This window comes from Hylobates moloch, unplaced genomic scaffold (genome assembly GCF_009828535.3).
Source record: "Hylobates moloch isolate HMO894 unplaced genomic scaffold, HMol_V3 SCAFFOLD_9, whole genome shotgun sequence".
Taxonomy (NCBI): domain Eukaryota; kingdom Metazoa; phylum Chordata; class Mammalia; order Primates; family Hylobatidae; genus Hylobates; species Hylobates moloch.
In genome coordinates, this window is record NW_026652284.1 from 12,777,026 (window position 1) to 12,803,400 (window position 26,375).

Below are 26,375 nucleotides of genomic sequence, written 5' to 3' on the forward strand. Positions count from 1 at the left end.
AGTAACATTGTACATTTAATATATGAGACACCATTTAGCAGTGAGAAGCAATGGACTGGGTATACAGAGAATGGAGGAAAACAGATTGCCAAACAGAAGACATCTGCAGGTTGAACTACTATATAAAGTTTCACCTTGGATTTTTTTTTTTTTAACAGCAGCTAATAGGCCATTGTTGGGAGGCATTATAACTTCCATTTCCACTCAGACCTGAGAAACCAATCTATTTCCCTTCCTGCGTGGGGTTTCTGCAGATATCAAGAGATCTGGTCTTCTAACCCTAGCTCTTGACCACCTTAGACCCAGTTTGCCAGAGAGAAATGGTCCCTGGTGTCCTACAGTTTCATGACACAGAGAAGAGCCTCTTGCATGACAAGAAAAGGGATGCTCAATCACTTAAACTACCTGGAAGCATTAACACAAAGTCAGACTTCCTTGAACTCTTGGAACTACTTCAAGGCTCCTCGGCCTTGTCTTACCCATCGCAAGGAACCCTCAAAACATCACTAAGCTGTACGTGTTTGCTGGCCAAGGGCTGTAATGGAAAAAGGCCCTGTTTGAGAGTCTTTCTGGCCCCTAGATCAGTTGTGAGTTTATCTTCTGTTGCTTAAATACGGAAGAGACAAATGGCTTTTCTAAATCAAAGTTCTCGGGAGGGAAACAGACACGGGTGCTTTGACGGCTGCAGCTGCGCTGATTGTGGCACAGCCTCTCTCTCCCTGCATGTGCGTTGCTGCCTAGCAAGGTGATTGCCAGTGCCAATGTCGCAGCGGAATCCTCAAAGTACCCCAAATGCTGGCCCGAGATGATGCAGCCTCTCTGGAGTTAGCATCTTCATGATTAGCAGGTGGAATAGCAAAATAAACCCAGCACTGGCAGAAATAGCTGTTGGAATCACGCAAAAAGTACCCCCCTCCTCCTTTTCCAGAGAAGCGGCCCCTTTTGGTTTGGAGCAGGGAACAGATCCTTCTTCATACACAGCAGGGCTGGGTCGGTTAAGATGAAGCACTCAGATCTCTGTATCATCGGAGCGCCCTAGGGGATGTGTGGCATTTTCTCCTTTTTTCTTCTTGGTCTCTGGATTTTATCGCAGGCGTCGGGTCTCCCGTGCCTGGCACTTCCTTGGCTGTGGGCAGGAAGAGGTTACAGCAGCCCTGGAGCCTGCTGGGCTGAGTTAGCACTTCCCTCCGCATCCAGAATATCTCCCAGGAACTGCCCCCTTTGCATCACCGCACCGGGGTGGCGGCGCGGGTTGGGGGCCGCCGCAGCAGGTCTCAGTCCCCCCCTGCTGCCCCGCGAGGAGTGGGAAGTGGCAAGGCCTAGGCGTCCGGAGTGGAGGATGAGCCAGGGACGCCTGCGGGTCAGGAGCTGCACCGCGCCCGCGCCGCGCGCCTCCAGCGCGCTCCCTTTGGCAGCAGCCGGACGCCCGGCACGTGCAGGACCTGGGACCGCGGCGCTCGCGCGGGGACACGGGAGCCCAGGGTCGGCGCTGCAGGCAGCGGGGCGACGCCAGCAAGGCCAGCTCCTCGGGGACCCTGGGGCAGCCTCGCGCCCTGCCCGCCTCCCTGAACTGAGACGCCGCGGGGCCTGGGCTGCGCTTTGCCGGCAGCTGGTGCTGGAACGTAGCCGGGGCTGAGCTGCTACCGGGGACCCTGCCCCTTCCAGGTGACCCCAGGAGAAGCAGCCCCGGGCGGGGGGGCAAGTTCCAGCCACCCTTCCGGGCCAAGAAGCAAGGACTCCTGGTTAGGGGGAAACTTAGATTTTTCTTTTGCATGGAAATGCTGCTGTGCAAGATTTGCCAAGGCTTATAGGGTTTCATTTCTTACTTCACTGGTGTTTGAGAAAAACTGCAAGGAAAGGGTGGCGAAAGGAAGAAACACTATAAACTTTGGGGGCGGGGACATTTTCTTGGAAGTGACAAGTAGCCTCAGATCTGCAGTTCCTGGGCCAGCGACGGCATCTTTTGCTCTGACACTCCGAGGGTCTGGACTCTGCCACATGACCAACACCAAAGACCCCAAAAGAGCCATGGAATCCACGCTGGCGACATCCAGTTCTGCCACAGGCCCCGTCACCTTCTCCCATGTCTTTGGTCAGCAGTGCCAACTTATGCAAGCAGGTAGGAATTGTGTCGTGTGTGATGTGCCCAGAAAATGGGAAGTGGAGCGTTATCCCGGGTCCCCAAAAACAGAGGTCTGTTTGGGTCTGTGTGTCTGTCTGTCTGCCTCATCTCTTTCTTGATGTAATTTGGGATTAAGACTTAACTAGCTAGTGACATATTTGCCTGGCATTTATCACTGTAAAAGATAAAGTTTTTAGGACTTGCCATGAGACAACGTGCTACTTTTGCAATGAGTGAGGGGCCTTGTTTGTCCTTCGTCATCGATTTTCTCTGTGGCTAGCTGGGGGGTGAAGGAGGGTGCGTCAGGATAGATCTGATGATGCCATGCTGTGGCCATCTTTTGAGGGCAGGTGCCAGTGGTAGCCTGGTTGCCTTTGTCAGCTTGCCTCTCTCTGCTCCTAACAGTTATGTTTAATCTATGCCCCACCAGCCCCTGCTGGAGTAACTTCCATGCTTATAAGTGCCTGCTCTGAGCAGCCTCTCCCAGGCCTTGACTCGGTTGTGGGGATTCCTCATTAGTCTGTGCTCATGAATTTGTCTTCCAAATGGCTCACGTTTTATACAGAACGGAAAGATTGGCATGGGCTGCGGGCCTTATAACCCATGCTGGCCATCTTGCTAGGATGCACATGTGGTCACATAAAAAAAAAAAAACGGTGAGGATGGATGGCTTGGCTTGGTGCAAATAGTCACCATGCACAAACTCACAAGTGGTGCTTGAGACATGCTTGTGATTGGGTTGGAGTCACGTACGAAATAGGATGCCTGTTTCTCGACTTTTTTGGCGTTAATTCCCACTGGGAAAACAACCACACGTTCCTCCAATGTTTTCCTGGGTGTTATAGGGTTAATTGTGCATTTTGGCAGTGAGTCTCAGGAAGATGGTGAGACGAGCACTGTATTAGGAGTCTAGGGGCCTGAGTTGGTGTTGATGCTTTCACTGGGTAGTTGCATGACCTTGGAAATTGCAGACCGCACCCCCTTCCTGGGGTATCCATCCACTGCTGCAAAACAAGAGAACTGGATGCAGGGCTGCTGGGTCCACCCAGACCTGAGATTCTGTGAGCTCAGAGGAGCACAGCTTGGTGGAGAAGACACACTAGAGCTGGTTTCTAAAACTGGATGTGTCTGCACAGAGAGGCAGCTTGTGGAGTGGGTGAGTGAGGGCTCTGGAGCTGACTGCCTGGGTTAGGGTCCCAGTTTCACTTATTAAAAACTGTGTGATCTCAGGCAAGTTACTTAGCCTCTCTGTGCCTCAGTTTCCTCTTTTGTAAAATGGAGCTACTAGGCACTCCATAAGGTCATTGCAAAGATTAATTAAGTTAATATGTGAAAACATCCTTCTATGGGTCAGTCAAGGCGTCTCTGTTTGCAGGGAGGGGCATAGCTGCCTTTGGTAGTAGACGATGGAAGCATTGAACACATACACTTTGCCACCCACTGCACTCCTAACTTGATTTTGGTTTGTCCAGGAGGTTGAAAATCTCCCACTCCATACATCTGTGGAATATTTTATCTGGAATGGATTAGGTAGGAGGGCTCGGAAGCTTTCCTGGACCGAGGTTCCCTCGCCTTGCCTTTCTACTTCTCTGAGGCGCCTGTGGGAAGGCACATCGGATTTCTAAAGTACCTCCCCTGCGGCTTCATTCACTTTCTTTTAGAAGCACCCAGGCCTAAATCAGGCCATGAAATCCTCTGCCTCTTTTTTTAAAAAAACATCCTTTATGTCAAGAGAGCAATGCAATATGGAATAATAATGACCAGCAGTGTCCAGGGAGAACACTCTCCCTGAAGAAATGCAAAGAGGAATCATTAACCTTAAGTCAAAAGAGCTCACTCAATTAGGACGCGAAAGGGATTGAGACCAACACTGATACATCTCCAGCCAGCCATTTACAGTCCAGCGAGTATCACAAATGAGATCTTAAATGTATGTGAAAATGATTCGCAGACTCTAGGGGTTTACAGCTGGGTTAATCACATATGTTCCCAAGTGAGAGGTAGCTACAGATCCCATGTACTCACTGAGTACCTGCTATGTACTGTGCACAGTGCCAGGGACCACAGGATCTGGAGAGTAAGTTACGGCTCATACTGGAGATGATGGTCTCGCTGGTGTAAACATAAAGCATATTGAGGAAAAGAGAATTACACAAAATGTGACTTTTCAATGATACCATTTCCTGAACAACCCTTCTTATATGTTTTACATAAACTATCTCCTGTAATTTTTATAATTTTTTTAATTTTTTGCGACACGGTCTTGCTTTGTCACCCAGGCTACAGTGCAGTGGCATGATCATAGCTCACTGCAACCTCAACATCCTAGGCTCAAGTGGTCTTCCCGCCTCTGCCTCCTGCTACCTATGCCGGTCTAGGGCAGGGGTTGACAAAGGTTTTATTTCTTCTGCAAAGAGCCAGATAATAAATATTGTTGGCTTTATAGTCCACATGTTTTCGCTTATGACTACTTGGCTCTACCACTGTAGCACAAAAGCAGCCACAGGCAAAGTGTATATGAATGGGCATGGCTGTGTGCCAATAGAACTTTATTTGCAAAAGCAAATGGTGAGCCAGGCTGTAGTGCAGTGGCATGATCATAGCTCACTGCAGCCTTGACCTCCTAGGCTCAAGCGATCCTCCTATCTCAGTCTCTCAAGTAGCTGGGACCACAGGCATGTACCACCATTCCCAGTTAATTAAAAAAATTTTTTTTTGTAGAGATGAAGTCTTGTTATGTTGCCCAGGCTGGTCTTGAACTCCTGGGCGCAAGAGATCCTTCTGTCTCAGCCTCCCCAAATGCTGGGATTATAGGAGTGAGCAACCATGCCAGGCTCCTGTAATTTTTTAAAACCCTAGCCAATTTCCATAGGCAAAGGAAATACACAGGGGTTGCCTGCCTGCCCACCTTCACACGATTTGGGAAGGAAAGTCTTGGTCTGATGCTCAGGCCCATGCCTTTAACCTCTAAATTGCATAGTCCCTGGTGACAACTGGGGCTAATCTTTTATATCTGTAAGTATCTCGTGTCTTAGGGGAAAAAGTTGATTTCCAGGAATGGAGAAGTAAGGATGCTTAAAGAGTTGGGGATGGGAGGGGGTTGAGCACTAAAGGGCACCTAGGATTTAGTGGGGCAGCAGAGATAGGTTTCTTGGAGGCAGGGCAAAATTGGGCATGGATGAGACCAATAAAAGCTTTGATCCAATTAGCAGTAGTGGCAGCATGGAGGTCTGGTGGGGCCATGGGAAGAGCATGTGGTTCTTTCTCATTTAGTCCCAGTCTGGCTGTTGCTGGCTGTGTGAGCTTCAAACCAAAGGTTGGCAAACTACACTCCTGGGGCCAAATCTGGCCCACTACTTGCTTTTGTAAATAAAGTTTTATTGGCACACAGCCATGTACATTTTGTCTGTGGCTGCTTTTGTGCTACAGTGGCAGAGTCAAGTAGTCGTGAGTGAAACCATGTGAACCATAAAGCCAATAATACTTAATTATCTGGCTCTTTGCAGAAAAAACAAAAACTTTGCTGACCCCTCCCCTAGACCAGCATAGGAAGCACAGAATGGGGTTAGACAGAATTTGTGTGGCACAATGTGAAAGGGATCAAGCCTGAGAGTGTGGCTCTGAAAGATGCTTATTTGCTGGTACCCTCGATGCTACATGGTGCTGTGGTTTTCTCATGTTCTCTTCCACCATCCACACATGAGGCCACACTCTCAGGCTCATACATGTATGTAGGGGTTGCTTCAGGAAGCTTTTAGAATAGATCTGAAAGTCCTAGCAAGAACAGGGTTCTCGGCATGTGCCCAAATCTGTAGCACCTGTGCTAGACAAGCTCACATCTGCCTCATTTTCGTGCCACCCTGCAGGGTGGATGGAGCATTCCCTAGTTAACCGGTGAGATTTCCACGTTGGCAGAGTTGAGATTTAAACTTCAGGCAGCCCAACCCCAAAGGCTGTGCTCAAAAAAGGCAATTCCACAGCTTCTGCAAAGGGTTTTAAAAAATGTGTCTTGTCTCACTCAAGGATTTGGAGGAGAGAGAAGCATTTTGGATCTTGGGGTGGCTTTGACGCTGTTGCCCACCTTTCTCCCTCTCCAGGTCCTTCATCCCACTTAATAGTCCTGTGAGGAAGTTCATCCTCTTCTATTTCTAACCCCCACCCAAATTTCTTTTGCTTGCCTTTGCCCCTGCTATAGCCTAAAATGGTAGGTAAGAAGTTGGTCTGGCCAGGCAGGCATGACCAATGGAGGCTGCCACTGTCCATTCTTGCTGCCTGACCTCCTTCAGGTGGGAGCTTAAGGCCACACCCCCAGGCAGGGTATCTGCTGATATCGTAATATTCAGAAACATACAGGGGTTCAGCTGTGTCCAACATCTGAGGATGTTGGGGGGACCTCCGAGGGGATAGGCAGTACAGACTGGAGCTGGTATGCTAGTGGCCTCAGTGCAGCTGGACAAGTCCCCTTGTCCATATTCTCCTGGGCTCCCAAAATGTTTAACTGGACACCCTCTATCCCCTGACCTGGCATTTGGCTGCGTCTCTGCAGAGGGCTGTTGCCCCATCCCCTGGCCTGGCAGTCTATTGGTCGGGTGACCCCCAGCTTGCAGACCATAGCTGGTGGGGACTTCTTCTATTGTGCCAAGTTCTGACTTGCTAGGTTGCCCCTGTGTTACGGAAGTTGATTTCCAACCCATTTCATGTGGGCAGAAAGCATTTCTGCAGTTACCTTGCTTGACCCGAACAACTAAAGTCATTTTATCTAATATGTCCTGCTGATGCTGCATGGATCCAGGCCCAGCTTGAGGAGGGTGGAAGGGAGATGAGGACAGGAAGGTGACAGGACTTCAGCACCTGGACTGCTGCTGCCTGGCACTGTTCCTGGGCTGCAGCTCTGATGCTACCGGCAAGGCTCCTCGTTTGCATGATTAGTGAGGAATTGGTCCCCTGCACCACACCATGCAGAAATTCAGACATGTGCAAGCCATGCCTGTCTGTCTCTCTCATCTGTCAGACTGGTACCTGGAGCTGTGGTATGGGCAGCTTTTGACTTTATTATCATGCTCCTTCTGAAGGCTGCCAGCTGAACCCCTTTCTCTGCCTTTTAAACAATATAGGGGTCCTTCTGAATATGAAGCCTATCTACATTTGGAAGCCACTTGCCAAATTGATAACTAAGAGGGCAAGGGAACTAACATTTATGGCATCTGTGGTGAGCTGTGCACATTGGGGACTTTTGCAAAAGTTAAACAGATAAAGATGAGCAAAGAAGCAAGTGCACACTTCCTGTCATTCCGTCCATGGGAATGGAAGCGCAGCTTTAAGGTTTCCTCGTAGGACCTGTTTCTTGCCTGGCTGTTTCTCCAGTGGAAACAGTGTGTTCTGACATTCCAGGAAAAGGTTCGCCATGGCAAACTGCTGGCAGTTGGGCACAACCATAGGTGGCACTTATTGGGTACTTATTCTGGGATGGTTATTGTGCTAAATGCTTTACATATTACCTTGTTTCACCTTGTTGCATCTACAGAAGGCAAGTGAAATCATCCCCATTTTATAGATGAGGAAACTCGAGGCCCGTAAAGAGAAATATTTCTCTTAACTAGTTAGTAGTTGGGCCAGGATTCAAATTCAAGCCATCTGGATCTGAAGTTCCTATTTATTCCTATTCTTCCTTCCAGACTCTTCTCCAGAAATTAATCTCCAGAAATGTTGCTGAACATCTGTGCCAGCAAGTGACTACTTGTTGAATGAATGTGGAATCTGTTAACACTGGGGTGACAGTCACTCCTCATAACATGTTATGTTGGGTTGTGATTTCTGTTCATTGATGTCTTCTGTGTTAGACTCTAAGCTTCCTGAGGTTGACAACTATTATCTTGGTTGTCCTTTTTTTTTTGAGTTGGAATTTCACTCTTGTTGCCCAGGCTGGAGTGCAATGGTGCGATCTCGGCCCACTGCAAACTCCACCTTCTGGATTCAAGTGATTCTTGTGCCTCAGCCTCCTGAGTAGCTGGGATTATAGGGTGCCACCACGCCCAGCTGATTTTTGTATTTTTAGTAGAGATGGGGTTTCACCATGTTGGTCAGGCTGATCTCGAACTCCTGACCTCAGGTGATCTGCCTGCCTCGGCCTCCCAAAGTGTGCCCAGCCTATCTTGGTTGTCTTTGGACCCTCTGTGCCTCATATGGTGCAGACAATGTAGCAGCTTTCATCAGTAAGATATTGATGCATCTGTTTTAGACCACATCATTAATCATTTTACTGATTGGCTGTCATCCTTATGAGTAGCCGTTAGCATGATGAAATGGTGTTAGTGGAATCTGGCAAAGCAAAATTGCGGTTATGTTCATTCTCTTTCTCAAGACTAATTCTTCCTGATAGTCCTCAACTTTGCCTTGACCTGGATTCCAGGTCAGTGGGGAAAACAACTTATTCCCATAGTCCCTTGGGCTGATCAGACTGAGTACTCTGAACTCCAGGCCTTAAAGGGAAAGAGACATACGTGAGGCACAATGGACAAAGAGGTGGGAGTCAGCCTCTCATTCCTCTCCTCCAGCAGCCCCTCCCTGCCCAATCCCCCACCCTCAGCCCCAAGGTAGAGTATCCCCTACCAGCCCCTGATCTCCTCGGGACTCATGCAGCTGGTGGTGCAAGCACTCACTGTCGATGATGCCCCTTGGACCACTACTTGACCCCAAGAAGTTCCTACAAGTTGCTTCTTTTCTTGAGGAAAAAGCAACGGGGTGAAGTGGGGTCCTCATAGCCTTGGAGTAAGCAGTGTACACAGTGGTCTCAGCTTGTGAGCAGCACGGGCCTCCCACATCGCTGCGTCGGAAGCAGTCTTATTTCTCCAGAGACCTATTGGTCAGAGGCAGGGGCATGTGATTTTTAGTATGGACTTCAGAGCTCCATGGCTTGGGTTCAAATTCCACTTCTGCCGTTCACTAGCTGTGTGACCTTGGGCGAGTACCTTAACCTCTCTGTGCCACATTTTTCTCATTTGCACAAGGAGAATAGTAGTTTACTACTTCATAGGGTTGTGATGAGTCTGACAATGAGTTACTATGTGTAAAATGTTTCTCACAGTGCCTGACACGGAATGCTATAATAGATCAACATTTGCTATAACTATTACTATTTGTTATTAGTGCAATTGCTTATTTTGTTTAATGAGAGGAAGTTTAATAACACTAGGAATTAAAACATTCCTTCTGGTCATGTCTTTCTGACAAGTAAAAAAGGTGCTACTTGTTTTCCTTGGCTAATCATTGAAAAAAAAAAAAAAAAACCTCAACATTTTTTCTTTTCTTGATTCCCAAGGCCGAGAACCAACCGGTTATAAAAACAGCTACCCCCCTCCCCTCCAATCACAAAAGGATGTTTAAAGAAGGGCCCTCATTGGACCGAGTTTGCCTGGGGTTTGTGTGTCTCTTCCTGGTATAATTAACAGTATCAGCGTTCATTCTCAAGCATGTCTTTGTTTGCATGTTAAATCATATGGTCACCCTTAATAAGAGGCAGCTGAGTAAATAAAATTCCAATATTACTTAAACAAAATGTGGATCATCTGATCCCGGAGGAAGCGGTTTAAGGTTAAAAAGACAGTCACGGGAAGAAGCGGATATTTGGTCTGAAACAGGGGACTGGACAGGTCAGGTGAGCTGGCTGCCACTTCTCAGAGATTCTATTAGGATTTCTAGTGTTACCAGATCATGTTTTCCACGAGAAACCAGGAGCCGCTATGTTCCTATAAAGCCCTCCAATTTGTGGGTGTGTATTACCAATGAAAGTTTTAAAATTCCAGAGGTCAAACTCTCCAGCTGTGTCCTGCCAGTGGGCCACCAGGTTACAAGCTCTGGTTTAAGCGTTCAGTTCTAGTTAGCAGGTTTCCCATGCCAGCTTAAAAGCTGCTACCGGCATCAGCGATACTCTTAACCTTTTGTTCTTGTTTCACCCTTGTGCGTGAGATATCCACTGTTTGACAGGCATCTGAGTTCTGCCACGTGTGAACACATGTGTCTCTCTGGCTGTCAGCTTCTCGCATCCTTGCCTAGCTTGTTGTACGATGAAGTATGCACTAGGATTGTGATAAAGGTGCTTTACTTATGCTACTGATGTTTGCTCCCTTTCCTTGGTCATGAGTTCCTGAAGGCCTGGCAGGGGATGTGGATTTAGCCCCCTCCATCCTGGCTAACACGGTGAAACCCCGTCTCTACTAAAAATACAAAAAATTAGCCGGGCGAGGTGGCAGGCGCCTGTAGTCCCAGCTACGCAGGAGGCTGAGGCAGGAGAATGGCGTGAACCCCGGGGGGTGGAGCCTGCAGTGATCCAGCCTGGGTGAAAGAGCAAGACTCCGCCTCAAAAAAAAAAAAAAAAAAAAAAAAGAAACACATAGCCCCAAGGCTCTGAGGCATTTCAGTTTTGGACCCGAGATTATCTAGTGCAGAAAGGGAAGGCCTTAGCCGAATCACTGATATACACGGCCCCAGGCAGCCCCGGGGTGGTCAGCCGCAGAGCTGGCTCTCTGCCCTTGATGGTGGCACCACAAGGCAAGAGGGATGTCTCTGGATTTGGTGAGACAATGGGGAGTGTTTTTGAGAAAGAAGAAAAATGGCCCATTTGTGGGAGAATAACTTGGCGATCCTACTTTACCCTTGGTTCTTTCTTCTGAAAGTGCTGGGATTAAATGACCAGAGGGTTTCTTCCTTTGAAACTGGCTTCCACGATACCAAAAGTCCATAAGGAGTGGGACCGTGAAGTGAAGGTGCTTTGTCTTTCCCAGGGTGTGGGGGGTATATACTTAGCCTTTGGAGTTAGTCTCATTCTTGGACATGTGTAGTCAACCAGCTTAACTTCATACAGGCTGTTTTCATTAGGCCTGATGTGGATATCTAAACCAGCTTCCAAACAACTTTAAGAGTTGATTTTTATCACTTGTGTTCCCAAACCCTGGCGGCTACCAGAGGCAGGAAGGAAGAGAGGGAAGAGGGGGAATAGAAAGAGGCTGATGCATGGGTGCAAAAATATAGGCAGGTAGAAGGAATATGATCTAGTGTTTAATAGCTCTGGAGGGTGACTGTAGTTAATTGCGTATTTCAAAATAGCTAGAGGAGAAGAATGTGAATGTTCCTGGCATAAAGAAAGGACAAATGTTTGAGATGATAAATATTCTCCCTATTACCCTGATTTGATCATTACACATTATATGAATGTAACGAAATATCACATGCACCCTCAAAATATGAACAACTATTATGTATCAATCGAAATACGTAAGTAAATAAATTGAGGGAAAAGCTCTTAAACAGACAAGCTTTCCCCCCCATTCTTCCTGAATGAAATATAATGGCTGTAGGTTTAACAAAACCTCCGTGATGGTCCCCATGATATGGCCATGGGTGAGTAAGGCTCAGCCCGTGATGGGGGAACCACAAGGCAAGAAGCAAATGAGGTGGGTTTCCACACAGGTCAGTGGGAAACCCCAAAGCAACAGGGATTATTCGAAGTCTTAACACTGACAATGTGATGTTTGGAGTAGGGAAGATTATAAAAGTCTTGCTGTAAAATGCTGTGAAAATATAAAATTATATACTAATGATGTACTGGCATTCCCAGCCCCCCATCTCTCTGTGCGATGATGTTCAGACCTTGATGAAAAATCCACTTGTGGTTTTATGGTCTTGGACCACATTTTTCTTTTGGACATTAGTTCCTTGACCAACTCAGATCACATCTGTCTTTCTAAGGATGTAAGGAATGAGCTAGATGAAACAGACATGGAGTCTGGACTTTCGTCTGAAAAGTAACTGCGTTTTTGTCGGTCCTTTATATCAAGCATCCTCTTTAGTGCCTGCATTTACCTTTTGTTTTCATCTACAGGGTCTAGTGCCAGTGTGGCTGGGAGGGAGACTCAGCCTTAGATGCCAAAGGGAAGGACAGCCAGTGGGGGACTCCCATCGAAGGACAAAGACAATGTCATGATGGCGGCCGAGTGGCCAGGCTAGATTCCACTTGGCTGGACTTCCTGAAACTTAAAGTCTTCTCTTTGATCTCCCCAAAGCCATTACCAGTTACATATAGTGAAGACGAGTTAGGTCACTTAAAGAAAGAACTGGTTTGGGGACAGGAGTAAAGGGAAAAAGGGAGGAGGATGTTTTCATCTCTGCCGGTCTAGGGAATTAGAGGAGTGATGGGCAGGAGGAAGACAGCCACTGCTGGGGAGAGACTTAAAGAGATTTTGAGCAGCTCTAAGAGGGTAGTGCTCTTGGCTACTTGAAAAGACAGAAGTTTTGACCTTGATTCCATGGTGAGAAGTGAATCTAAAAACGAATGTATGTGGTGGGTCCCTCTGAGTCCCTGGGTGACCGCAGCCCCAGTCAGGAGCACCAGAAGCAACAGGTCTCCAGGAAGGGATGCGAGCTCTAGAGAGGCATGAACCACTCTGCACAGAGACATGGTAGACTCAGAAATGTGTCAGGAAACGTGGAAAGGTCTGTTTGGAGACTGAGGCAGGGTCTACAATGTCATCAGTGCTTAACATGGAGCAGTTGTCTGAAAGGCTGGGTAGAGGGATCCAAAGAAGGACTAGGGCAGGGGAGCAGAGGATGGAGAGGCAGAAGGCCGGGCGAGGAGGTGCCCTGGGATGCTGGAGGCCAGCATGCACCTTCATCAGCACAGAGGAAATAGCCACTTCCAAGACAGGTGAAAAGGAATCGTATCTCAGGAAGGGAACCCCTCACGCCTCCTCCTTTCCATTTATAGGCAACACCCTGTGGCCTGTTAAGCAGAAAGTATTGTGTGGAGAACTCCCAGGTTGGAGAAGTTGGGTTGTAGGGATCAGGCCAGTCACAGCTGAGATGATCATCCATGATCAGGACCAATCTGCACTGGAGGCCAGGACCAGCTACAGCAAAGCCTCCACAGCTGGGTCTCTAGAATGTTTCGTTTTATTTTGGCTACCGTTACTGGATAATGTCAGCTGGATATAGATTTCTAAGTTGAGTTATTTTCTTTCAACATTTTGGAAAGGATGTTCCTCTGTTTCTGGCTTCTACTATTGCTGTTGGTCTTTGATTTTGGGGTCATTTCTCTGTAGGTGATCTCTCTTTTCTATGGATTTGCTTTGAAAGTCTTTGTCCTGGAAGCTCTGTAGTTTCACTACAGTGTGGCTAGGGGTAGATCTAATTTTATTTATCCTATCTAGGGTTTGTGCTTCTCAGATCTGAGGATTTGCATCTCAGATGCAAATCATGTAACTCATGTTCAGTTACTCATGTTCAGTTATTCAAGTAACTCATGTTCAGTTACTTATTTCTTTGAACACTGATTCCCGTTCTTTCTATCCCTCCTTTAGAAATTCCTTTGTGACTTGTGTTAGACTTCTCAATTTGAACTCTTTTTCATATTTTCCATCTTTGTCTCTCTGTTGCATTCTGGATAATGACTTTAAAAACTATCTTCTGGTTCATTAAGTTTCTTTCTAGCTGTATCTAATCTTCAGCTGAACTCAGGCAATTCATTTTTCATTGAATGTCTTTTTTTAACCTCTAGAAGTTCTCATTGAATAGTTTTCAAATCTCCCAGGTATTATTTTTTAAGGTAATCTTTGTCTCTCTTGCTCTTGATCATATGTTTTATTTATGTAATCATTTAAAATTAATACTTATCTGATAAAGGAATTTTATAATCCAATTCTGGCACTCCTGAGTACATTTCTTCTGCTTTTCTGTTGACTCATGTCTAAGATAGCTTATTACCTCATGCACTTTGCAAGATTGGATTTTGAGCTTATTCTTGGAATTTTACCTGTGAGATATTATTACCGTAGGTAATGTTAATTTCCAGGCTGGATATTTCCATACACTCCCAGGTAGTATAAATTTGAACCCCAACTCATATGAGGGTAAGCTTGGAGTAATGAGTTATTAAGGGAGATCACTCTCAACCCCTGTCAATCCAGGACTCAGACTGAGACAGAAAAGCTTTCTTACCTCCCTGTGCCTATGTTCAGGACCCACATCCAAGTCTCATCTTCCCTGATGACGAGCCCTCTAAGATAGCTGGTGTGTGAATATGTGTGTGGAAAGTATTGTAGTTCTAATTCCTCTATTCCAGCATAACCTAAAACCTTGTCATCTATCCCATGTGGCTGATAAAACTCTAGCATTCATTTTACAAGATAAGCAATTGCCTCCGAACAGCCAAAATCTTAGTGTGTGCTATCACTCTGGTTTTTGGTTTTGTAATTTTTTTTTGTTAGTTTGTTTTGTGGATGTATTAATTTCCTATAGCCGTTATAACAAATTACCACAACCTTGGCGACTTAAAACAACAGAAACATATTATCTCACTGTTCTGGAGGCCAGAAATCCAAAATCAGTATCTCTGGACTGAAATCAAGGTCTCAAAAGGCCTGAGTTCCTTCTGGGAGCTCCAATCTCTCTCCATGGTTACCCAGCTCCTCCTTCTCATCTGTGTATGTGATCTCCCTCTGACTCTCTCTTCTAAGGACACCTGTGATGGCAATTAGAGCCCACTTGGATAATCCAGGATAATCTCCCCATTACTAGATTCTTAGCTTCAATCACATCATTAGGATGTAAATGTCTTTTGCAGGGGGCATTTTCAGCCCACTACAGTACATTTCTATTACTTTGAGAGTTCAGTTTTGTATTCCTAAGGATGCCTATTATATTTCCAAATGTTTAATAGACTTTCCCCTCAGTCTACTGTACTAACTCCCTGAAAAAGACATAGAGCAAACAACCTCCAGGCTGGAGAGAGAAATACACAGCCTCCTGGGGGTGGGCTTCGTTTTCAGAGAGGCAGGAGTTGGAGATGTTGAGGCGTAGGTGCTTGTAGGTGTGAGGAAGTGATGCTTCTAAAACCCTGTGGGGCAGAAAGGCTGTACTACTGCTAAGAAGATGCTGCTGCCTGGGCTGGACTGGCCCAGGTTTCCAGTCTGCCTCTTCCCATTCTTCTGGCCTAACTTTGTCTCTTGGCTTCCATATATGTGTGATTGACCTTGGTTTACTGCTCTCCTTTGACCTTTAGTGTCTTCCATTCTGACAGCCAGAACTGACCTTAAGTCTGTTTCTTATTATCCCCTTTGCCTCAGACACTGGACAAGACATTCACCCGGGACTGTCTCAGGGACTCACTCTGTGCCAACTGGGCGTGGCCAAAACCAGAGCAGGGCCAGGACCAGAAATGACCATTATTACACAGCATGCTATGCTGCAGACGCCACTATGGGAGAGAGACGAATGCATTCCTGAAAATTCTGTTCTAGGGCACATCTTCATTCCTAGCGACAGTCAGGCAAACCGACCAAGAGACTGTATCATGCTTGTTGGGATTCTTCGGGAAGTAAGGCTTCCAGCCTGTGCGAAGGCCATTGCAAAGTGAAACACCCAGTGTCTCCAAGTAATGCGTGGAGTGGTTATGGTGGGCTTCTTGTTCCATTATCTAAGAGAAAAGGAATATCTATGTGGGTGATTTTTGTTCCTGCCTCTTTTGATGTGGTGTCTCTGTCTTCAGTTAATGTGAATGGCTAAAACCTTGATGAAAAGTGTTTTTGCAGCTGGATTTCCCCTGAGAAGGTATCTCTACCACACAGTAGAACCTTCCAGCACCACAGGGCACCCCCTCCAGGACTAGAGTCACTGAAGGCTGGAAGCACATTTTGTGCCTCTCATGACCGCATTAGGAATCAGTTGGCGAATGTCTCCCTATAGTGAGGTGGAGTGGCCCTTGGGGACTGTGCCAGGATGCTTGGCAGGGTGGGAGCTAGGACCTAAATTCAGTTTAATAGCAGGAAGTGGTAGAGAAGACCCCAGCCCAGGGCTATGTGCCAGGCCTGGCAGAAGGAGTGACAGGATTTAAGGCAAGGCCTTTGAGGCGTGTGTATGAGGGTGTGTATGTATGTGCTGGGTGGGCGGAGGGGTGATCTTGGAACGAACTAGCCTGGCATTATCTGGTCTTTGTTACTGTCAGGTCCAAGCTTTCTTATCCAGGAGGAAATTCTAACGGTAACCCAGTCCCTGGAGCCACTGATGTTATCTCCTGGTCCAATAGCCCTTCCACAAACAAACCAAATGTATGCTATTTGTACCCAGTTTCAAAATATTTTCTGGGAAACATAAGGCTGAATTAGTCTGGCAACCTTCAGACTGGCTTCTCATGAAAGCTCAGTCTCCCCATGAGACATTTTTGGATGGGTTTGGGAGTAACTTCTCCCACCGCAACATTTTTTTGGCTTGGATGATAGTTCTTGTGCCCCTGTTGGGTGAGGTTATAAGACTGTGTATTTCATAGAGAAAAAGAGAATGTGCTTGTGCTAAACAAGAGCTGATTCTCTGAGAATTATTGGGGTCTGAAGACAGCAATACTGGTGCACAGATTTATAATATGATTAGCAGTGGTAGCAGGAGATGGAATAGATGACAAGGCAAAGAGAACATTTGCTGTCAGCTGGCCCGCAGGAACTTAATAATTTAAAGAAAGTGCCAGCCACATTTTGGCAGTCCATTTTTCTACTTGAAACAGAATTCCTGGACTTTGTTTCATACTGAAGACATGGTTTATTTTTAGTTACATCAGAAAGCCTGTAGCTGGGGTTATTCAGAAAGCTGGACTGCCCGTGAGAAACAGGCAGCATCAACACATTGTCTTGTGGTTTAGAAAGACTCTCTTGCCTGCTCTAGCATGAAGGACCAGCCACTTGCCTTTGAGGGTAATGAGAGAGGTCATGAGAAAGCTGGGGGGTTTCAAAGCAGTCCACGCTTTCTTGCACAAAGCTATTGCTATAGGCTGAAGCTTGGCTCTTTGGGCTTGACGGCTCTTTGGCCAAGAAAGCTCCAGCTGAAATAGCTAATTCCCGTGGGTCCTAAGTGTTCATTAAAAATCCAGTTTTTCAGGTGGTACCACCCTGGTTGTCCCCAATTTAAACAAAAGTTCCTTTGTGGACACTGGCCGTTGGAAATGGAAACTCGGAACCATGTCGAAGCCAGATGGCAGCCATCAGAGACTTTATAGCTTTTCTTGGGAAGGCATTGATCACTGATAAACAAACCGGGCATTGCAGAAGAACCCATTGCGGAAGACAAGATTTGCCATTATCTTGTCCCTTGGTAAACTAAAGCATGGTGGGGCCTGTACTTCCCTTTCAAGGGTCATAAACTTCTCAAGTGGTAGAACAGGCTCGAGCTAGGATGCTGAGCTGCAAAAATTGTTGTGTGTGCAGAAATCCTCGGTGACAAGACCTGTGTTCACCCCAAGTAGGATCATGGCAGAGCTGTTAAGGACTTCTGTGAGCTGGAGGAGAACGTAAAATAAACACAAGTTTTATGAGACCAAAGAGAGTAAGTACGAGGCTACTCCTTGGGCTGCCTTTTGTTTTTCAAAGCAGCTAGAGCTCGCAGGTTTGCCTCTTCTCCTCTCTTCTTGGTACCTGCAGGTAGATGAAGTCCACTAGTTCAGGGAAAGTCGGTAGGTGCTTTCTTAGCCCTACAAGAGGAAAAGACGGGCATTGGCAGGGGGCATTTAGGTATAAACATTTCTTATGGAAGTACAAGGTTATTGATAATCTTAGTGTCCAGCCTTGAATTATGGGATTGGTGGACACACCATTTAATTTCACTGGTTCTTAAATACCAACAATAGCAACAATGTATCTGCAAGCTCAGAGTTCAGATAACATGGGGGAGGGGGGTGATTTCAATTAAGAGATAAGATAGTGTGAGTCTTTCTCCTTCCTGGGATGCCTGACAATAAAGAAAAAATCTGTAAACCTATGAAAGGCTGTGTTTTTTCAGGGGCAAGAGGGTGAGGAGGGAGGTATTGATTTCTCTGTCTTAGGTAGTGAGGAGGAGAGCTCCCGTCTAGCATTGGAAGGTGGGGGAGGTTGTGAATAAGGGGGAATCTGCCTGGATCTGTTCTATCTCAGCCAGGGTTTCCCCCACAAAATGGTCTTCTTGTACCCTGCTTTGCCACCCACCTGTTCCTACACCCACATTTTCTTCAGAGAATTGCAAATCAATACTGAATATTGATTTGGGCTTATTTATTAATAAGCTTGGTCTTATTTAGGATAAAATGTCTTTCTTGGCTGCTTCTTATGATGAAGGCCTGGTTTAAAAATGTAGTGAGACAAATTAAGCATTTATGAGGGCAGAGTCCTCCTTCTGCTAGCCTTATGGAAAGATTTTGTCTGAGTTGAACCCTGAGAATAAGGTGGGTAATTTGCAGGGGTGGAAATGTAGAAGGGAGACCAGAGGCAGCTCTAGCCCCTCTTCTTGGCTGGCTTCAGGGAATCTGCTTCAAATGTTGAGGCTCGTGGAGGCCTCGTTTAAACTGAGATGATGGTGGTCAATCTCACCCCTGAGTGGAGAAGCCTGATCAGGAAGGGCCCAGATGCCACTCCCAATAGCTGGCATTTGGACTGGATACTTTCAATGGGGTCTGGTATGGTTTAGATCTGTGTCCCCATCCAGATCTCATGTTGAATGATAATCCCCAGTGTTGGAAGTGTGGCCTGGTGGGAGGTGATTTGATCATAAAGGCAAGTTCTTATGGTTTAACACTATCCTCCTTGATGCTGTCGCGGCGATAGTGAGTTCTCATGAGATCTGATTGTTTAAAAGTATGTGACACAGGCTGGGTGTGGTGGCTTACGCCTGTAATCCCAGCACTTTGGGAGGCCGAGGTGGGTGGATCACGAGTTCAGGAGATTGAGACCATCCTGGCCAACATGGTGAAACCCCGTCTCTACTAAAAATACAAAAAATTAGCTGGGCGTGGTGGTGCATGCCTGTAATCCCAGCTACTCGGGAGGCTGAGACAGGAGAATCGTTTGAACCAGGGAGTCGGAGGTTGCGGTGAGCCAAGATTGCACCACCGCACTCCAGCGTGGCAACAGAGTGAGACTCTGTCTAAAAAAAAAAGGTGTGTGACACCTCCCCCGTCTCTTGCTCCTGCTTCACCATATAAAGTGCCTGGCTCCCTGTTTGCCTTCTGCCACAATTGCAAGTTTCCTGAGGCTTCCCCAGAAGCGGAGCAGATGCTAGCATCATGCTTCCTGTACAGCCTACAGAACCGTGAGCCAATTAAACTCCCTTTCTTTATAAATTACCCATTCTCGGGGTTTTTTTTATAGTAATGTGAGAACAGACTAATATAGGGTCTAACTCCCACCCAATTTCCAGGTGCTTTCCCATAATAAGAAGAGATATGTAGGTGTGTTCGGCTGTTCTTGCACTGCTATAAAGAAATACCTGAGACTGGGTAATTTATAAAGAAAAGGGGTTTTATTGGCTCACGATTCTGCAGGCTGTACAGGAAGCATGGTGTCATCTGTTTCTGGGAGGCCCCAGAAAGCTTACAATCATGATGGAAGGCAAAGGGGAAGGAGGTGCATCACATGGGGAAGACAGGAACAAGAGAGATGGAGGAAATGCCGCACAGTTTTGTTTTGTTTCATTTTGTTTTTGAGATGGAGTCTCACTCTGTCACCCAGGCTGGAGTGCAATGGCGCCATCTCAGCTCACTGCAACCTCCACCTCCTGGGTTCAAGCAATTCTCCTGCCTCAGCCTCCCAAGTAACTGGAGTTACAGGTGCTCACCACCACGCCTAATTTTTATATTTTTGGTAGAGACGGTGTTTCACCATGTTGGCCAGGCTGGTCTCGAACTCCTGACCTCAGATAATTCACCTGCCTCGGCCTCCCAAAGTGCTGGGATTACAGTCATGAGCCACTGTGCCCGGCTGGTGCCACACACTTATAGACAACCAGATCTTGGAGAACCCACTCACTTTCGGGATCCTGAAGTCAGCACCAAGCCATGAGGAATCTGTCCCCATGACCCAAACACCTCTCACCAGGCCCCACCTTCAGCACTGGGGAATCACAATTCAGCATGAGATTTGGGTGAGGACAAGTATCCAAATGATATCAGGAGAAACTATTATAATCCATCATGGTTGAGTCAGAAGAAATGAGATTCTCCTGCTTTCTGATGCTGAAGGAAGACATCACTTCCTTTGAGGTCTATATAAATTGTCCCACTTTGAAAATTTTCATTTTGAAACCTGCCTCACAACATACATCACCTGGTAGGCCAGACAGAAGCATTTTGAGTTTGTTATATAATATCGCTTAATGTATTAGATCCTTAGTCCTTAAATAAAAAATGTTATAAGGCATGATGCAGCTTGGCAGAAAGGGAAGATGTGATTGATAAGGACAGTTATCTGCTGGAAGTTGGGATTGAGTTTGGGCCCCCAGAAGTCCCTTCTAGGTGATTCTAAGGAGTGAAGGATGTGGGTTTGGTGTCAGATTTGCATTCTGGCTGTGCTTGGCTACTTATTGATGTGTTACTTTGGACAGGTTTCTTTTTCCCCATTACTATTGCTTTAAATCTGTCTGAGCCACGGCTTTTTATGTGAAGTGGAGATGGCAGGCCTCTAAGGTAGGAACTATGAAGGTTATATTGAAATGCATGGAAAATGCTAGAGGACCATGTGCTTGGAGTAACACAAAGACCAGTGTTCACGATCAAAGGCAGCTTCCCAGCCGAGCACTGGGCTGCCCTGGGCACCCCCTTTACCCAGCACACAGGTCAAATCTTATTATTGGTGAGCACCGTAGAGTGTTCAGGTCAGAAGAGAACCCCCGTCTTTCCTCCTGTGCCTAATGAGTCCGCAGCAGTTCCTTACTGAAACTGCTTTATCTGGCCTCTGCTGAGTTGGTGATTTGTCCAATCTGCTTGTGAGCACACACTTCAGGTAAAAGGCCACATGAAACCGTGTGCTGCTTGATGGGATCAATAAGTGCCATTGAAGATACTCCAGTCAACTCAACTCCCAGGACCAGGGCTGGGCTTCTCTTCCTTCAAGGTCTAAAGGAAGAGGCTGAGACCAGGGCAACAGCTCATGTTGTCACCCATTTAAAAAGTAGCTCACATGATAAAATTGATAAAGTGTTGACTGAGTTTCTATATCTGTAAAAATGAAATCCTACTTAATGCAATTTTTTTTTTGAGATGGGGTCTCACTCTGTTGCCCAGGCTGGAGTGCAGTGGCACAATCTTGGCTCACTGCAGGCTCTGCCTCCCAGGTTCAAGCAATTCTCCCACCTCAGCCTCCCGAGTAGCTGGGATTACAGGGGTGCACTACCACACCTGGCTAATTTTTTGCAGAGATGGGGTTTCACTATGTTGGCCAGGCTGGTCTTGAACTCCTGACCTCAGGTGATCCACCCACCTCAGCCTCCCAAAGTGCTGGGATTCCAGGCATGAGCCACCATGCCCAGACCGAATGCAAATTCTATAATTCCATATAAGATTTACCTGCTGGCTGTGCAGCATAAATAAACCAAAGGAAAACCTTGGCAGGGACCAGGAGCTGCATCCTGCATGGCCCCTAAGAAGACTGGCTTAGATGAAATTGGAACTCTCCTTTATTATCTTGCTGGATCATGGGGCTGGGGTTGGGGGCACTGGAACCTCTCCTAATGTTAATATTGAACTGCAAGAGACATCTACTAGTTTCCCCCAAGACAAGGTGTCCTAGGGCATACAGGAGAGGCAGAAGCCTAGCCCTTGCCAGCTCAGATAGAGAGACATCAGGAAGAAGTAGAGGATTTCAGCAAGTTAGAGAGAAACTAGAGAAATCATTTTGGTATAAACTAGCAGAATGTTCTGTGTGGCCTCTGTCTGGTCAAGCAGAGGAGACTTGTGGGAGGTGGTGGGTCTTGCAGTGGATCTTTCCAGATACTTTGCACTGTGGATTTGGTATTTTGGGGTGGGAATCTCAGGCTTCCAGGCCTGTGGTGGAGCTAGAGATGGTCAGCGGCTGCTCCCCAGAGCTGCCTCTGCCAACATGAAAGGGCTTGGCTGGATGGTGGGAGAGTTTGGGGCCCTGGAAGGTCAGGAACTGATTGTGCAGCTCCATTCTTCCCAAGGGCTCCTTCTTCTCCAGCAAGGCAATTCTTATAGATTTGCAAGTCTAGTTCTCTTCTGGCCTCAGGGAAGATAAAGCCATGTTATTGCATGGCCCTGCTTTCAGCTAGGATTTCTTAAACGTTTCCAATTCATTTAGGCCAAACAAGAAACCTTGGAGGGGGTGATCCTTTTTGAAGTGGTTTTCTAACTTCGGTGTTTCATAATTACTTGGAAGGTTGTTTAAAACACAGGCTCTCAGCCCCGCCCCAGCAATTCTGATTACTGGGTCTCACTGCAGGCCTGTTTATTCAACAAGGACCCCTAGAGTTCCTGCTTCAGGTGGTTTGAGAATCATTAAACTAGTGCAGTGGTTCTTGAACTGGGATCCTTGGACCAGCATCACCTGAGAACTTGTTAGAAAGGCAGATTCTCAGGCCTCACCCAAGACCTGCCCAATCAGAGACTCTGGGGGTGAGGCCCGATAATCTGAGTTTCAGCACATTCTGGCCGGGCTAAGGCTTGAGAACCAATGTGCTAGGGTTTGCAACAACTAAAGATGCACTGAAGGAATTTCAAGCTCATAGGGATGGAGAACCAAATCCCACTAGGAATAGTCAGGGTACTAAGTTTGGTTACCAATCTGGTGGCACCTGGTTTTGCTAAAAACGACAAGGAAGCTACTCATGCTTAGAAATCTCACTATTACCCTCCTGCTGTGTCTCAGGCACATCACTCTGAACTAGGGATGCTTTGTGAGCCTGGCGGTTCATTTAACCCCCTGAGCATCAATTTCCTCAACTTAAACATGGGGATAATATTATTGTTGACCTCACAGTGTTAAAACTTGTATGAATTGCACAGAACAGTACCTGGCTCAGACGCGAGCTAATAGAGCTACTGATATTTGCTAAAGCTCCTGCGGCAGGCAGCATCCTGGTGAGTGGGGTCTGTGCCTATAATGGGATGTCACCTCCTCCATTAGGTTATGTTATACGGCCCCTATATAGCAGTGATGTCCCTCCTGTGAGTACAGGGTATTCCATTACTCCTTAGCTGACCATGGAGAGATTTTCCTGCTGACCTTGAAAAAGCAAGAAGCCACACTGTGAGAGGGCCTGGTGGCAAAATCTTAGGGCCCTTAAGAATTATGCTAAATATGGCTGGGTGTAGTGTCTCACACCTGTAATCACAGCACTTTGGGAGGCCAAATTGGGAGGATCACTTGGGCCTGAGGGAAGCTCCAGGAGCCCAGAGTGAACTTGAATGGCAGGTGGCTGCAATGGGAACCTCAGTGAGACAGCCACCAGGAAGTAAGTCTTGCCCACAGTCTGAATGAGCTTGGAAGCAAACTCTTTCTTAGAACCTCCAGATGAGAATGCATCCCAGCTGACACCTCTATTGCAGCCTGAGACCATGAGCAGGGGACCCAATTATACTGTGCCTGGATCCGTGACCCTCAGAATGGAGATAATAGATAGTGTTGCCTTTGAGCTGCTAACTCAGTGGTGATTTGTTACACAGTAATAGAAAACATACACAAATCACATGTGCGTGTAAATGTATACACATGCATGTGTATACGTGCAGTTGTGTGTATGTGCAGATGTGTATATACATGCACACAGACACACATGTATACAATCTGTCTTTCCCCAGCAGGGAGGGTTTTCTTATGGTGAAACCAAAAAAATCTCAGCAACCCCTTGGGTGGATGACACAGTGCCTGGGGACCACAATACTTTTAGGAACTCATAAAATTGTTTTAATTTCTTTTCAGAGAAGAAAAAAATGCACTTTGAAGCTGACAAAAATGTTTTAGTCTATAATATTAATATATTTTGTCTTCATACCATCATAGCCATGAAGTATAATTTAGAATATATTTTATGGAGGACCCACAATAGCAAAAGTGCTTGGGCACTTTGAGGCCCATGAATGTCATAATATGGCCCTGGCAGATGGTGAAGAGGAGTTCTGCTGTCACCACGCCAATATCCTCCTCCTTCTCTGTCCACCACCAGCCCTGGGGCTGTGTGCACCAAGGTTTCTTCTCCGTCCACCCCAGCGCCATGTTGCCCTCTGCTCGCACCCTTGGTTGGAACATCTCCTATCTGGTGACCATTCCAGATGAAGGAGGAAGCATGAGAGAGGACCCAGGTCATGAGGCCAAAGACCTTGCTATTCACTTTTTAGCACTAGAGAGAGAGAGAGGCTTGAGCCTGGACTCAGCTCCACCTTGTTCCACCTTCCTTATCTCTGAACACCTTCTGCATAGTCTGTGATACATTTCAATGCTCACTACTTGCTTTGATTAGGATTCTTTGGTTGTGAACCACATAAACTAATTCTAGATGGAAAACAATTCAGATGGCATTAGGGAGATTTCAGAAAATAGGAGAGGTGAAGATCCAGGCTTTGAAAAAGACTGGTGTTAGGGCAGCGTTGGTGGAAGCTGTGGCAGGGGTTGGGGGCCAGGGAGTGGGGGTTCAGACCAAGCCCTAACTAGTAAGGTCTTTGAGCCTTCACCGGCAGGATGATCAGCCCCATGCCTTTGGTGCTTGCATCCTGCAGGCCAGATGTGGTTTTCCAGGAGTGAGGGTCCTCTTGGGTGAGGTGCAGTCACGGGCTCACCTATCCTGATAGGAGATTTGGGACCCTGGATGGAGAGTCCCACCCTAGCTGCATACGAAGGGTGAGGGATATCTCCCCAGAGAGAGGAAAGAATGACATTTGCCTGAAAGAGGAAGGGATGGCATGCAGCAGGAGTCACCTCTGATTATGTTCTGTTTCATATTTTCTGATTGTCTCATGAGTCTGTGTCCGAGACCCCCGCTGGGACTCTAAGCACTGGGAGAGAGGGGCTGTGTCTTAGCCTGCCTGGTATTTCCCATACTGCTTAGTATGGATGGTAGGTGCTCAAAGACTGCTCTATTGATATTCATTTTCCCTACCCATTCAGCACCCCTATGTGCCAGGTGCTACACATTTAGAAGTGGACAGAACAGGGTCCCTGTGTTCTTGTTGCTCAGAAAATAGCAGGATGTGTGTAAAATTTTACAAATGTGTGTAAAATTACAACACAGAGCATGTTATGAAGGGGTGGCAGAGCTGTAATCAGGATAGCTGAACTGCAGGGGGAGTTCAAGAGACCCTTCCTCCCTGAACTAATGGCTGAACTGAGATCTGCAGGCGAGCAAGATCCACCTGGGGAGCCACTGAAAGGCCTTCTAGGCACAGGAAGCCTCCTGTGGCTGGAGGCAATATGGCCTTGCTGGGGGAGCAGAATGGCACCCCATGGTTGAGGTGAGTGGGCTCGGGGAGAATGGGGGAGAGGAGAGAGGGAGAGGCAGGGCTGCAACTCACAAGACTTTGTACGCATGTGGAGGAGGCTGGCATGCTCCATGGGTAACCATGGAAGGACTTTGAACAAAGGAGGAACTAGTCTTGATTTCTATTTGATTCGATTAAAAGAATTCTCTGGATGCCAAGATAGCCAGGCTTCCATTCCCCTTGAAGTATGTGTTTGTGTGTGTATGTGCATGTGTGCATGCATGCATGCCCATGTGTGTAATACAAATTTAATTTGTTTAATGTAAAGTAGCTCCTACTATACATTAAAGGAAAGAAGCCATTTCTATAACATAAAAGTTCAAGGTGAAGCAGCAAGTGTTGATGGAGAAGCTGCATCAAGTTATCCAGAATATCAAGCTAAGGTCGTTGATGAAGGTGGCTACCCTACACAATAGATTTTCAATGGAGATGAAACAGCCTTCTCTTGGAAGAAGACGCCATTTAGGACTTACATAGCTAGAGAGGAAAAGTTGATGCTTGGCTTCCAAGTTTCAAAGGACAGGCTGACTCTCTGGTGAGTGGCCAATGCAGCTGGTGATTTTAAATTAAAGCCAATGCTCATTTACCATTTTGAAAATCTTAGGGCCCTTAAGAATTATACTAAATACGGCTGGGTGTGGTGTCTCACACCTGTAATCCCAGCACTTTGGGAGGCTGAGTTGGGAGGATCACTTGAGCCCAGGAGTTCAAGACCAGCCTGGACAACATGGTGAGACATCATTCATACAAAATTTTTTAAAAAATTAGCTGGGTGTAGTGGTGCAGCTGTGGTCCTAGCTACTTGGGAGGCTGAGGCAGGAGGATCACTGGGGCCCGGAAGGTTGAGGCTACAGTGAGCTGTGTTCACACTACTGCACTCCAGCCTGGGTGACAGAGAAAGACCTGTGTCCTCAAAGAAAAGAAATTATGCCAAATCTAAATCTACTCCACCTGTGCTCTATAAGTGGAACAACAAAGCCTGAT

The 26,375-nt window shown here is 46.7% G+C and overlaps 1 protein-coding gene across 2 annotated transcripts in view; it reads left to right on the forward strand.

The window, feature by feature from the left end:
* The first annotated feature begins 1,708 nt into the window (after positions 1-1,708).
* Positions 1,709-26,375, forward strand: part of KAZN (kazrin, periplakin interacting protein) — a 1,219,269-nt gene continuing 1,194,602 nt past the window's right edge. Inside the window, exon 1 of one of the 2 annotated variants that reach the window (XM_032758995.2) lies at positions 1,709-2,119. In XM_032758995.2, the coding sequence (XP_032614886.2) occupies positions 1,999-2,119 (121 nt within the window). In that variant the 5' untranslated portion in view covers positions 1,709-1,998. The remainder of the gene's footprint in view (positions 2,120-26,375) is intronic. The other variant, XM_032758997.2, reaches the window with a different exon arrangement.